Source organism: Protopterus annectens, chromosome 11.part0, assembly GCF_019279795.1.
Source record: "Protopterus annectens isolate FY-2018-M chromosome 11.part0, PAN1.0, whole genome shotgun sequence".
Classification (NCBI taxonomy): Eukaryota; Metazoa; Chordata; order Ceratodontiformes; family Protopteridae; genus Protopterus; species Protopterus annectens.
Genome location: NC_056745.1, coordinates 60,228,865 through 60,244,561, shown reverse-complemented (window position 1 = coordinate 60,244,561; position 15,697 = coordinate 60,228,865). Strand labels below are relative to the sequence as shown.

Genomic DNA, 15,697 nt, shown 5'->3' with positions numbered 1-15,697 from the left:
AAAATTAGGAATATATTGAGGTCTGGCTTCCTACAGAAAATAACTAATTATTTGCTTAATCATTTTTTCATTTCTTGAGCAAATTGGCAGAAAACAGCTTTGCTGAAAGACAGCTAACAGAGATTTATTTCAGAACTCATATCCATATCTTAACTAAAACTAGTTAAAGATGTTTGTTATTGATGGGAAAATTGATCAGGAATTTATCCTTACGACATAAAAATGCTAAGGTAAACATGTTGTGAACGACTAATGCAAAAAAAAAAAAAAAATCTATATATATTAATCCAATGTATTGTTATTCTCTATGTTTCTAAAAAAGTATGTTCCCCACTCATATTGCTTAATACTGGATTGTACAAATGCTTCTACGAAAAATGGAAATAAAAGCACGTCCTACATCTTAGAACAAAGCATTCTGTAAATGAATACTCCTAATTAAATCTTTAACATTATAAGATGGTTTTCACTGCAGATTTGTATGGAGAAAGCACAATGATCCTCATTTCTCAAAATTTATGTAAACTGTTATTCAAATGCTGCATTGGTTCTTACCGGTTTTAACATCTTTCCAGTCTTCAGAAAGCATGTTCTTAGCCTGTATTGTATATTTAGAAATAGGACTACCATTGGCTGTGCCATGGCTCCAGGTTAATGTAACAGACGTGTCTTGGATTTCTTCTACTCGCACACCCCCAGGTGGGCCAGGAGGACCTGAAAAAATTAACAAGCACTGATTAAGGAGGTCGAGAACACATACCCTGTCAAATTACTGACAAAATGGCATAGCATCATCCAGAGTAATGTCTGTGTGAATGGCACATATGATTTTGTCATGAGCAGAGCACATTAATGCAATCTTAATTCAGGAAAAGAAATGTGCTGTGCAGGTTCTAGAAAGTATGCACATACTGCTTTCACTGTCATTCCCAACCATTATATGTCATTTTTTAATTCCCAGAATAATCGCAGTATATTAAATTGCTTCTAAAAGTCACCTTCATACTTATTTCACTGAATTTCAGGAATATCTAGACGGTAAGTACTGTTCCATTAGCTTGTTTAGGGATGGCTATATCAAGCAGTGTGTCACCTGCTAGATGTCCACTATAGCTCATCTTTTAATGGCATTAGGATTATCTGTTTGTGGCATCTATGTGTGTGTGTGTGTGTGTGTGTGTGTGTGTGTGTGTGTGTGTGTGTGTGTGTGTGTGTGTGTGTGTGTGTGTGTGCATGTGTGTGTGTGTGTGTGTGTGTGTGTGTGTGTGTGTGTGTGTGTGTGTGTGTGTGTGTGTGTGTGTGTGTGTGTGTGTGTGTGTGTGTGTGTGTGTGTGTGCGTGTGTGTGTGTGTGCATGTGTGTGTGTGTGTGTGTGTGTGTGTGTGTGTGTGTGTGTGTGTGTGTGTGTGTGTGTGTGTGTGTGTGTGTGTCTGTTTATATACACATGCACGTCTGTGTGTTTATGTGTACTATTCGATACATACATGACTGAAGGTGAAACATTCGTTACATTGTCAGATAAAGCATGTGTGATCACAGGTATTCCTGCACATGAGAAAAAAAAATCTTTGAACATTTACCTGGATAATTCTCTACATAATGAAAAAAGAGTCTGCGGGTGCATTCTACCACTGTTACTGCCTTCCACTGACATCATTTTGAAAACTCTGGATATCACTGGTTTCAAGGTGATGGAAAAGTTATCAGTAGTAAGTGTTATGAATGCTTCATCCATTAAAATTAATTTACTGCTGACAGGAAACCTGATGTCCAAAAAAGACAGAATGAGTTGTCTACAAACTGAATTAAAACAAAGAACTGTAATTTACTTGTCTGGAGCTAAAAAGCAACATAAGTAATGATGAAAAAATGTTTTATCTAATTATTTATTTACTGGGAAAGTCCAGCTGGGCAGAGACCCATTTTCAGTGGAGGCCTGGGACGAAATTACATAAAGTTAAAGAGCCACAGTAATATAACTGACTTTTAGCATAAAAAGTATAATATGTAAGGAAAAAGGATACATACCAGAGCATGTACAAAAATGTGAACATGTGCAGGAATCTTTTCAGGTGTAGCACTTTAAATAATATGCATGGTTAGGTATGAATACACCTTCAGTTACATATACAGCTTTAAATACCGGTACACTTAAGTGTGGTTAGGTATGAATATACCTTGAAGTATACATATAGCTTTAAACAATAAGCATGATTAGCTATCCATATACTTTTAGCTATACATATACAGTAGATTTAAATAAATAGCATGCTTAGGTGTATAGGTTTATAGTTTTATAGGAGGTTACTAGGCTAGCGGCCCTACAGCCTTTACAAGCCTAGCCATGTTAATCCAAAGTATCCCCATTTGTTCTTTTTGGGTAGTGATCAGAAGGAATTTATGCACCAAGCAGGTCTCTGATCAACACTGGCTACCTCATGTACATGAGGGACATGGGCACCACTCCAGGGGCAAATTTTTGGTCTCCCATGCAATTATTTAGTAAAACAGAAAATCCCAACAACCGATCAGGTCACAACAACTTTAATGGAGAATAAAATTCCAATCCAGTGACTAAGTGCTTTCGCCAACAATGTGGCTTCTTCAGAGTCAATAGGGGCAGTAGTCTATGATTTGTCTGTTTCTGTTTATGATGAATGATAGATACTATATGTTACTGCCCAAAAGTAAATCTTCAAAGTATGCATTACAAATAAGGAAATTATCACAATTTTTATAAAATGAAAGGTAAATAAATGGTTTATTTTTAAAGTAATGTTTCCTTGCCTTCACACAGTTATTAAAATGTTGCTATTTAACAGCATTTTATAATTTAAATAAATGTTTAGTAAGTGCATTCATCAAACTTTACAAAAATATTTTATGCTGTGTTATGACAATACCAAGAAATCTAATGATGAATGATTTTCATTGGTGAAAATACATCTTCAGATGAGTAACTTTAACTTTTTGTCAGGCAATTGTGCTTTAAAATGTTAAGGAAACTGCACACACATGTGTAGAATTATCCTACTGCTGTTACACTTTAACCATCACACAGAAGCACGATTTCAGTCTAGTGTTCCCATTATCATCCGGTTATTAAGCATCTCCCCCAGCTGTCTTCTGTCTATTCCATTTTCTCACCACTGCAGGGACCCTAGAAAGAAGGAGACTGCTGACTAGGGTCGCTGTAATAATGATAGCCATAAACATGGCTTGTGCCCCCACCAACTTCCTGGCTATCTGGGTGCTTCTATATAACACCCTAACTCTTCTTTTGATGGCTAATGTAAGAACTTCCAATACCACTGAGTATTCTATTTTCACCCCGTGCATATGTATGCTTTCATCAACATGTGAATGAAGGCTGCCATCAATGGCATAGGACTGCCAAATGAATACCCACAGTGCTGGTCATTTTAGTGTTGCATAAGCCCTTGTCAGCACAATGGAAACTAGGTGACTAGAAGCACCACTCCTAACCCCCGGATAGATAAACCAGTTTAAAACACTCACTTGCACTCTCTGTGCTGAACTGCACCACCAACTGAACCTACGTTTGAATTGTGATCATCTGGGTCATAGTGAGGGATTTAGGCCTCAGACCCGCTAAGCTTGACAATATTCATATTATTTATCGTTAAGTTCTGTCATTGTACGCTGTCATTCACAAATAGGAAGGCAGCAGAGTTACAGGAAAGTTTTAAAAACATGGCTGCATGGGAGACGGGTGCAAAGGTACCCATTAAAGTCAGTCTTTACAAAGGGAAACAAGTTCTCCTCTGTTTTGATGAGATATGAAATGGCTTAAAAAATCAGATTAAGTGCCTTAGAAAATGGTGTTGTTGAAAAATATCTACATTTAATGTCTAAAAATACACTTGTAAAGCATTAACCCATGGTACAGCATGCCATTCTACTTTAATGAAGAATGAAAAAATGAGGAAAAAGTACGACAGACTCCCTAGTGTAAATGCCAAGGCCAAGAAAAAAAACCAAAATCCCAGAGATGAGTACATCTCGATCTTCACTCTTCTCCTTTAAACTTCTTGTTTTGCATGGTCACAAGACCACCTGCACCCCCCCCCTCCAATGTGGAAGGCAAACCACTCACACCCCTGAAGACATATACCAACTCCAAGATAACCATACCTCGGAGAATTTGGAATATACTGAGAAACAGCCAACTTGGACTTAATACACGTAAGTCCGCTAGTCCACTTTTCAGCCAATCACTCTCCATGTTTCAGGACTCGCTCTAGTGGGTCCTGACATTTCAAAAGCTTACCAAGGAAAACACATGGTAAAGAGATCCAGATGTTTCAAGACAAGCCTTGATTAAAAACAAAATATTGACTGCTTGCATCATATCATTTTGAGGTGCAGTGAGTTCAAATACAAGGGCAAAGGTTATACAGTAAAGATTAACATCTGGTAAAAAATACTGCTTTATGCCCACAGTTATCTTGTAAAAATATTCCCCCATCAGAAACTGTGTGTCACTTTCAATGCTTGCTTGTGAAATACACTTATTTTTAGATCAGACAAAAAACAAACTGTAGTGCATAAATACAGATAGCGCAGGTATGTCTCTGCAGCATACGCATAGTGTGATTGCTACCATAAAAAAAAAAGCTTTTTCCATAGTGCAGCAACCTCATAATTTATTACATTTAGTAAAGGGCATTAATTACTGACCGTGATCCACCAATTTACTATGCAAAAATCAATATTTTTGAAGGGAAAAAGGACAAGTGTGAAACAAAATCAAGGGCATTTTCAAAGATCAGTTACACATGACAAGTAGCAGACAGAAGCGTCATGATGAAAACCCACCACCCAGTAATGAAAGAAGCATATGCTAATATATTTAGCATTTATTTATTTATTAAATTTGATAACTGGGTAGGTGGGCTGGGCTTCAGACTGTTGTCAGCCAAAACCTGAGCCCATAGTAAAACTAAAACAAACAGAATAGTTGATAAAAATACAAGATATTCAAGAAGTTCTAATATGATAGAGAGAGGAAAATTAAAACAAGTTACAAAAGATATAGAGATATGTAAATATAGTACAGACAGAACATGAAACTATTTTAGACATGATATTTACAAATATATATGTGTAGGAAGCATTTATGTATCATATGATAGAGATAGAATGGTAAATTATGTTTATTTTTCTCATGATTTTCTAAAATGACTGCATTCACATTGAGTTTAGGCACCAATGTCTCTCTGATTTTTTACTATGGCAAAAAGCTCATTCCATATCATAACAGGATGCTATTTCTTGTATATATATTTTGCTTTGTACATATTTATTTTTGTCCTCACTGTACTCTGTTTAATGGTGCATCATTGAGTTCACCATAAATAGAACAGCAATAAATACTGGACTATTTTATAATGAGATCATAACTGTCTATAATATTGTAAAATATGAGGTAAAACACAAAGGATATTTTAACTTATTTTTAACTGTGCAAATCCACTATTCACACATTGTCTCGTCTCATGGGCAACATTTTAGCATTCCTAGTAAAGTGACTTGTTAAAAATCACACCATAATCAAATAAAGACTAAAGTAATGAACACAGCTGGACCCAGCAATAGGCAACCTAGACAGCAGTCTATGTCCCTGTGGCTGGGGGGGAGGGATCTGGCCAGGGGGATCCCACATTCGTTACATAATTATTAGTTAAGTAATTAAGTAAATAATAAAATAAATCACTTCATAACACTGCAGTGGCTGCATCTTCTTCTATAAGAAGGACAATTTGTGTGTCACTACACATACACACACACACACACACACACACACACACACACACACACACACACACACACACAAAGTATGCCAATGTGCATGTAAACACATTCCACACGTGCAGAATTTAAACTAGTCCTTCTGTAGGGGGAGAAAGTGTTTTTAACTATGTTTATGTCTGTGTGTGTGTGTGTGTGTGTGTGTGTGTGTGTGTGTGTGTGTGTGTGTGTGTGTGTGTGTATGTGTGTGGTGTGTGTATGTCTATATATGTAATTTAAACTAGCCATTCCATTTGTTGTTGTAAGGGAGGGAAAGTGTGTATGTGTGTTTATGTGTGTGTTGCTGTATGAGACAGAAGATGTGTGTGCATGTGTGTGTGTGTGTGTGTGTGTGTGTGTGTGTGTGTGTGTGTGTGTGTGTGTGTGTAAACTGTCTATGTTTTCGCCAGGAAGTCCAGATTTAGCCTTCTATTTTGATCTATTTGTTATAACATTTGCAATTTTCTAGTAAATCACCGGGGATTGAAGTCTCTAAATAATGATGTATATATGAGTGTCATCCTTAAGAAAATGCATGCTAACACATTGTGTTATTGTAGCAACCTTCTATGTTCAAAAGAACAATATTTAAAATCTGCCCCTGTTTTTCGGCCATTGTATCCACATTATTTTAGACTTTGTCCAGGTTTCTGGGACTAAAAGGTTGAGAAGTATGGTGTGTAATGCCTTCGTTAAAGTAAAGTAGATTAGTCAATTAACTTGAACAGGCTTGACCCTATAATTTGGTTACAGGAGACAAGAGCCTAAATTCTCTACACCAACTACCAAACTGCTGAAGGAATTGTGTGTTTGAGTTTCAGTACATTTTCAGAAAATTAATAAGTTTCAGTGCATTTTCATGGAATTATGAGTTTAAATGCAAGAGAAGTTTACTGTTACTCATGCTAAATCTGTTTTGAATATGCAACTAACTGTTTTGTTTAGGAAATGGCAGCCACTGTTTGTGCTGTAGAATATGAAGCCAGTGTTAATATCATAATTGCCTTTCGTGCGGAAGACTGTGCATTCTACTCCCACACCATGTGGATGGAGAGCTGATATTGCAGTGTTCTTTCAATTGCAGATTACGTGGTACATATTAAGGCTGATAGGGGTGCTGCACTCCTGATTGTGTCCTCCTTTGTATGAGATGCCTAGCAATTATGAAATTGTCAGTTTGTCAGTCATTCCCTATTGCAATATTATCAGCTTACCAATTTTATTTAATTTAACATAGGCAATTAATTCTTCAAGGGCAGCAGGCAATGAATTTGTAGATGAAACACTGAAATGGAAATGTGTTTGCTGGTAGCACCCTCCTGATTATTTACAGATTTCTTTAATGTGGAATTATGCAGATGACTTTACTTCTGCAGAGATTGTGCATATTGACTGATATTAGTAGATCATAATGACAGAAGACTGAGTGGCCTTTTACAGTTGAAATTTCCTGAAATGGATACTTTATCATTATTAGCTCATAGATTTTGCTTTATTGCTTACTGGAAGAATCTTTAAAACACATTCTAACAAATGGTGCTGTAATGTACAAGGAATATAATTTAATACAATCAGAAAGGTGAATCACAGAACACATATATGCATGCATGGTCTTAAAATGTGTGCAAGGAGCCTATGGTTTTAAAACAGTCCAAAGGTAAACTTGTATTTTCTTTGAATGTGGGTTTTAACACAATTTCCATGAATGAGAATTTCAAGGGCAGAGAAGTTTACTGCTCATGCTAAATCTGTTTTCATTGTGAGACTGTATTGTTTGTTTAGCAAATGGCATCAGTGTTCATACTATAAAATTTTAATTTAAAACTTTTATTTCAATATGTGTAAGCACTGTAGAAGTAAGAATTTTGAGCAGTGTTTAGGGTAACCGAGGACAAATAGCCAAGTAATGGAACACTGGAATAGCTAGGGAGGGGGCTGATGTAGAGGGGGGTAGCGGGTTGCTGCAGGAGGGGCTGTCCTTGAGGGTCCCAATCTATTACCCTGCCTAGGGCCCCACTTAAACTTGATCCAGCTCTGGTAATGAGACCTGAAACTACATGATGGAGCTTGTTAGCAGCTCATAGTTTTAATCGTCTGTGTTATACTACCTGTCCAGTTACTCTGAATAATGCAATCTACCAAAACCATTTATTGTTTTCATAATCTTTTTTTTATCTGACTAAAAAATCTGTCTAAACCAGTGTCACACATGGCTGTGGAACATAGCAGTCTAGTCTGAAATAGGTCCAGCAGTGACCTTTAATGGGACAATATCCTAAACATGTTTCAAGTGTGGAGCATCCACTTTAAAAAACTACCCCATAAGCTAGACATAATGCTAAAGGTAAGCAGAAATCAACAATAATGCAAACTCTTTTATCAAACATGTAATCTTACTGTGTAGGCCATTAAGAACCAAATGATAATTTCCCTTCATTTTAAACAATACTGCATCTATAAATAGCAGGCATTATATAAGTGAAGGTAGGCAATCATTCTGCTAATTCAGTGATTAAAATTCCACATGCTATTACAGATTTTAAATTTTCTGAAGAAAGTTAGTACACTTCATTCAGACAATAGGTATAACTGACACAGAAATAAATACTTCTGTCACAGTAGCTGAGAAATAAAACTACAAGTGCTATTGCTACAGCTGAAATTAATATACCGTTGATGCATAAAAGTAACATTTCATTTCTCTTCCTTGATCCTTACCTCTGACAGTTACATCTGCAAATGCTGAAGCGTGATCAACAATCGTCTGGGCAGTGCAAGTGTATCGGCCCGCATGTTTTAGCTGTGCATTCTTTATAACGATTTCACCTCCAGCTCCATTCTGAAAAAAGGAAAGAAAATGCAGTTACTGTGACAGTGCATTCATTTATTTTACACTTTATTTTATTTTACATTTGTTAACCGGGGTAGTCCGACTGGACACAGGTCAATTTACAGCAGAGGCCCGGGGAGAAAAGCTCCGCATGTGGATAGTTGCATAAGAGTTAAACAGTAGCAGTTTTATACAGTCACATAGATACAGAATTATAGGATTATATGCATACTTGGAATACATATATACTTAAACTTAACATTGTAGTTTTCTTGTTCGAACATTTTTAGTGGTACAAGGCTGAAAAAGGTAGCATGTCATTCAGTAGTACAATACATATGAGAATGAGTCTAAGTCTGAAACATTGACTATTTTACAGATAGCCAGGTAGTGAAGAGATCTTCCTTGATCCTTACCTCTGACAGTTACATCTGCAAATGCTGAAACGTGATCAACAATCGTTTTTGACTTTAATAGTGGACTGTGCAGTCAGAATATTTCACATATAATTTAATCAAATTTAAATCTAAAATTATAAGTAATTTAACATTAAGATATTCTTTGCATGGAAGCACAATTGCATTTACACGCATCACAAGGGATGACCAATGAAAACTTGTATCTTTCCTCAGTGTTGGTATGACCCTCGTATTGTCATGTTTAAATATGAAGGATAGGAAGATGCAGGGCTGAAATACTCGGTTTCTATTACTTTAGGAAGGCACCCTTTAGTGAGGGCTATTTTTAATATGTGGGAGTTAGAAGAGTTGCCCCAATTCATTTGTATATGGTGGGATCATTTTATCATATCTGTTCTTCCCAACTTGAGAAAAGAAAAACTGACTTTTTTTTTTACTGTCACCATGATAAAATAGTAAAGTTAGTTGTGTCCCTCTGCAGAAAGAACAGCTAGCACAAAAAAAAATCATAAACTGGATTAAAAAACAGACAACAATCTGATTACCTGCCAGCAATGTATAAAATCCATACCATGCACTGTATTTAACTAGGGCAGTTTGTGTCTCAACCTCACTGCAATCAGAATCTTCACACATAAAGAGACAACATGTTTACCTGTCAAGTGAGAAATTAATGCCATTTTACATTTTATGAATGAAAACATAAACCCTGTCTGTGGGCGTGTAGTAGTTAAATACCTGCGTTACATCACAAAACCACCAAACATTCAGCTACAAATAGAAAACAAGCTCCTGTCTCCTACCCTCTAAGCTCCTATCTCCTACCCCCCAAGTTCCTGCCTCCTACCCCCCCCCCCCGGCCACATCATTACTATATACTTGATGTTACAGTAAAACTGCAGCCTTGCTCACTAGTCCAGCTCAATGCTTCAGAGCATCATTTCACAGACATCTTCGTCCCCGGTTATAAACTTTAAACTTTACACAACTTTTTTCCTGCTGCACTGTTCACATCTATGACGGCAGGGCTGACATATACTGCCATGTAAATTTAAAGTAAAAAAAACAAATGCCAGTCTCTGTCCAAGCATACTTTGTTTATATTACTTAACTCCTGTAACTTCCATTTCAGTTCCATTCAAACTGAAATACAACAAATTGTCAGTGACTGCATTGCATCTTACATAGTTATCAGTGACTGTACAGCTACCTATCCTGACCCACTTTTAGCTATTATACTTTACTTATTCATGTCATATGCATTTATAGTCTTAACACTGATGCTACAAACATGACATAAGTAATTCAGGGATCCCAGTTTTTCAGGAATTGGAAAATTATGTGGACAGTGACCTATCTTTTGACCAATATGTGTCTATTGTTGTAAGAATGTACTTCTATTCTGCACAACTTATAAATTCAGGGATTGTGCCTAGATTTAGGGATGTCATTGTCCACGTTTACTCGGCCCTCATTAGGACAGTCATTGAATATAATGCCCCTTTTTGCATGTATCTATCTACAGACATGCAAGAACTGGAACACCCACAAACATACCTTACTAAAGGATACAAGACCTAAACGACATATCCTATATGGACTAACTCAAAGTCCTGTCACTATACTCGGTATCCTAGAGGCTGCTATGAGGTGCTGTGTCTGGCACACAAGGCATCCTCCAACCCATTACTGATGGATTTACTGCACATCAGCAAGTCAAATGGCATCAGAAATCCTTGTTCTATGGATCTAAACCTCTTCTGCAACATCAACAGAATGGTTTGGAGAGAGAGTTAAATCTCACAGAGGATATCACTGCTGTTGAACAGAATCCCCATCCTCATAAAATAAAGTTCATTCCTGTCTATATTCAAGAGCAAATTAGATCAATAGATGGGAAGCAGAAATTTTACCCCAGGACTCCCCCCTTTACTACTAATGGACAGAGGCTGCTCCTAAATGTTTTGTACATGTGTGGGTCTCCTCAAATTATCTATTGTATGATTCCCAGTTATTCTCATTAGGGGTTATATATAATTACTTATTTTATTTTGACATTTGTTAACCAGATATTTCTGACTGAGTGATAGCCCATTTTCAGCCGAGGCCCTGGGGAAAAGCCCCACAAGGAAACAAATTAAAACCAAAAGATAACAGTATTTACAAGAGGTGTTTAAATATGAGTGGCTTACTTATAGTTTGATTAAGTACATGACAGAAGACATATGCAGTACATAATAGAATTAATGGTGGCACATCAGTAGGCAGAAGAGAGGAAGCTAGTAGCAAGTAATGAATGCATAAGGCCACTCTATAATCAAAAACACAAAATGCAGCAGGTTATTTTGAGCACAAAACTGGAAACTGGCTAGGATGAAAATGGCCCACAAGGGCAGCGAGCCTAGTAATTACTTATGAATCTATGAACCTGTGTGGAAACTGCTGCCATTTTATTGTTGTTCACCTTCCTACTAAATTCAGTAACTCTATTCTCTGTATTTTAGTAAAGCTAACAAAATGTTCATCAGACTTCAAGACAGCAAAAGCAAGAACAGCTGCACGTCAGATTTTTGTTGAGATTTTAGTGTTTCACTTTAAAACAAATGAGCAGAGAGACAATGCAATGTAATACAAAATGAATTTTAAGATAAATAGCCTTGTTGCATTTAGGAGAACAAATAGGTTCTGCTACTGTCAAACTTCTCTGTATTAGGTAGAAACTTTGTAACTACATGGATTTTAAACAGATGTGCTTGTTTTTTCAAGGCAAAAGCAGTTCCTTTGGCAGAAAAAAATATTTTATATTTAAATATGTAACTACATTAAAAAGAAAGCTTGTTACATTATATATGCTTATGTTTAAATATAGCTGACCACTTTGAAAGTGCAATCTGACATTTATTATTCCACTTGCTCATTTTAAGGCATACGTCTCCACTGTCCCTTATTTTGCAGAATGCCCCTGGCAATAAAGAATTAGAGAGGGCAGAATCAAGCAGCATTGTGGGGGGGGGGGGGGCAAGCAGCTCAAAGTTCTGTAGTGTATGTGGCATATAATCCTGATTGGTACTGAAAATGGATCACTTCTTACCGGGTCTGATTATTTGCTATACCTCTGCAGTAGTTATTAGAATACATAACTAACTTGCATTTCTGTTTCATATGGACTTTGTGACTTAGTATAATGTTATATTTGTTTAAAAAAAGAGCAATTGCTGTGTTATATTCTGTGAAAAGGTTTAAGTATACCATTATATTATTTCATGCAGTAAAGCTGGCATAACATTCTGATACTACAGTAAACTATAATTTAATTGCTTGTTTATTCACTTTTAAAGTGCACATATTCTGAATTTCGAGTAAAAGGGAAGAAATAAAAACAAGAACATTTGTAATAATGAGAGCAGTTAACACATGGATGGCCTAATGGTTAAGGTGTTTGCCTTACAAACACAAAGTGCAGGATTTGAGTCTCACAAGGGGATAATTGGCTAGGCTTAAAATGGCTTGCAAGGGCAATTAGCCTAGTATGAACATCAGGAAGAGTTTTAATGCTTATTTTGTCTCCCTGTCTTCCTGTAACCATTGAGCTCATATCTGCCACCGGCCATCCATTACCCCCATTTTTAACATTGAAGGACACTGGACATGGGAGGCATGAGTCAGGGATCACAGTGTGTCATCCTGTGAGGAGTCAGTTGACCTTTGATCTGTCATGTCTATCACCTCACCTTGTTCACCTGCAGAGATATTGCAATACTTGATCTACTCAGGTACATACAGGTTGCACTTTCAAACACCTGCTATACTTTTACGCACGTCAGAGCAAAATCCCATAAAGAGAAGGCATCTCTGATCAGCACTAGTAGAAAGCTACATTCTCTCATAAAAACATCCAAGGCCAACTTTGAGAGAAAAATCGCTATGGACACTAAAGATAACCACAAGGCCTTCTTCAGCTATGTTAGAAACCTGGGCGGAAACCCTCAGATATGTTCAGAGTTAGTTCACAATGACAAAAAATACACAGAACCCACAGTTATTGGCAACATTCTGGCAGACAGGTTCAGTGCAAATTTCTCCCCTCCCTCATCCCCAAAAGAAGAAATATTCATCCCAGCTGACTGTAACCGCCCTGTCATCTCAGATGTCCAGGTAAGAACTGTCCTCAGCAAAGTTAAAAACACAGCATCAATGGGACCTGACAGTATCCCGGGTTGTGTGCTACGAGAACTCCAAGAGGAGCTAAACCCGCACATAAAAATGCTATTTAACCTTAGCCTTACTACAGGATATGTACCTAAAAACTGGCGTACAGCAACAGTAGTCCCACTCCACAAAGGAGGCACCTCTACTGACCCTGGTAACTACCGCCCCATAAGCTTAACCAGCCTGGTCTGCAAAGCTATGGAAAGAATCATTATGGAACTCATAAACAGAGACATTGGGAACCTACAGACACTTGACCCCACCCAGTTCGGCTTTGTAAAGGGCAGATCCTGCCTTTTAAACCTGGTTGACTTTTTCGAAACAGTCACTAGAGCCATTGATGAGGGCAAAGCAGTCCATACAGCCTACCTGGGCTTGGCTAAAGCTTTCAACACAATACCCACTCTGGCATCATAGACAAGCTCAATAGCTTAAATGTAAATATGTCACAAGATGGGTGGCAAACTGGCTAAAGGATATAACCCATAAAGCCAAAATCGCTGGAGCCATGTCAGACTCAAAGCCAGTCACAAGTGGTGTCCCACAGGGCTCTGTCCTGGGACCCCTCTTGTTCGGCATTTATTTCTCAGATGTGAAAGCAAACATGGATGGGTTGTGGCTGACAAAGTTTGCAGATGACTGCAAACTAGGCGCCATAGTCGATACACCAGCTGACACATACATCCTACAGAAAGGCCTCACTGAAACGGACAACTGGTGCCGGAGTCATGGCCTTAAACTAAAGGCCAAAAAATGTATAGTCATCCCCTTTGGGAAAAACAAAGTGCCCACAAATTATCACATAGGCGGTAACCCACTGAGTACAGAAAAAGTAATCAGAGACCTGGGGACCCAAGTCGATAGTGACCTCTCATTTGACACCCACGTTGCCAAAGTGGTTAGAAAGACTTTCTACCTTGCCCACCTTATCATGAAGGGATTCACATCCGGATCAAAGGAGGTCATTGTGCCCCTGTACTCCTTCCTTATCAGGCCCATGATTGAGTACAATGCCCCATTTGGTATGTACCTCACCCGGCACTTGCAACAGCTAGAGAGACCCCAAAAGTACCTCACCAAAAGGATCAAGGGTTTCCAACATATGTCACATGCTTCCAGACTAAAGAAACTCCAACTCTATTCAGTAGCATACCGCCTACTCAGAGGTGATCTGTGCCTGACGTACAAGTCCATGTCCAATCAGGAATTGATGGACATGCTCCACCTCAAAAAATCCAAATCCATCAGAACCACGAGAGCTAAAGATTTGAACCTCAGCACAAATATGAATAGAACATGCTGGAGGGACAGATTCATAACTCAGAGGCTTCCCATACTCTGGAACAAAATCCCAGTTTATGTTGGGCAGAGCCCCTCACTGACTCTCTTCAAGAGAAATCTTGACGAGTGGATGGGAGATCGTAGATTTACCCCAGGGGTCATCTCTGTGTCACTACTAGACAGAGGCACAATAAACTAATTCTATTATGTAAGGGGGTCTTCACTGTGTCACTACTAGACAGAGGCACAGTATTCTAAATCTATTCTGTGCACTTTTGTACCATTACATGGGGTGGCGAAAGCCACATCACTATGGCTAGGCTTGTAAGTGCCCCAGGGCAGACAGCCTAGTACCAAACTATGAAACTATAACTATGAAACATACACTGAGCTGAGCTATGCTGAGCACTGATTGGCAAGCTTGCATTTCCTCAATACCTCGATTTGTCCAAGTCAAGACAAAAGACCACCCCGCATATACCATCATGACCAATTTATTAACACAGCACAATGAATATTAAGTCAAAATATATTTGAACTTCTGATACATTTCATAAACACATTGATCATTAAACATTTTCTCACATCTCTTAACACATACATAGAAGAGCAATAACATTAGCAGAGTTATACCATCCACTCACTCCAAACCCAAAAACTGTGAGACAATGTACCACTGCTAACTTCACAACCAAATGAGAAGGGACAACAGAATACAGGGTCACCTTGAACCCCTCTGCCACCAGCCTGAATACAGGCTGTTCCTTCTTCCTTCATAAATGCCTGACAATGTCCTAGACAGTCAATGTCATGTGTAAATTAAACAAATCTTGCCCGATATCATTCAAATGTATTCCATCCTCTCTGTAACAAGCAAGATCCCTATCATCGAAGTCCAAATGCTGGACTTCTCTCACACCTAAACCTCTCAAAGCCCTCAATACTCTGTTGTTGACAAAATGCCTAGCCCTCTCGAAATCTATAAAACTATCTGCGTGCTTCTATACTAGACTATGCATGACCTCCAACCACACTATAGTCATGTGCGGATGTTGTTGTCTTAGCTGTACTAATTCCTTAACTATCCAGGCCAACAATTGTCTTTTGGGCTTCCATCCTAAATCATGCCCCCCTAAATGTATGATCAA

At 38.0% G+C, this 15,697-nt stretch overlaps 1 protein-coding gene across 2 annotated transcripts in view; it reads right to left on the bottom strand.

Annotated features, from left to right (window-relative positions):
- The window catches only part of CNTN1 (contactin 1), a 1,190,489-nt gene that overhangs the window by 206,730 nt on the left and 968,062 nt on the right, over positions 1 to 15,697 (bottom strand). For both annotated transcript variants that reach the window (XM_044087442.1, XM_044087443.1), the window contains 2 exons: positions 8,529 to 8,649; positions 556 to 714 (listed from right to left, as the gene is read on the bottom strand). In XM_044087442.1, the coding sequence (XP_043943377.1) occupies positions 556 to 714; positions 8,529 to 8,649 (280 nt within the window). The remainder of the gene's footprint in view (positions 1 to 555; positions 715 to 8,528; positions 8,650 to 15,697) is intronic.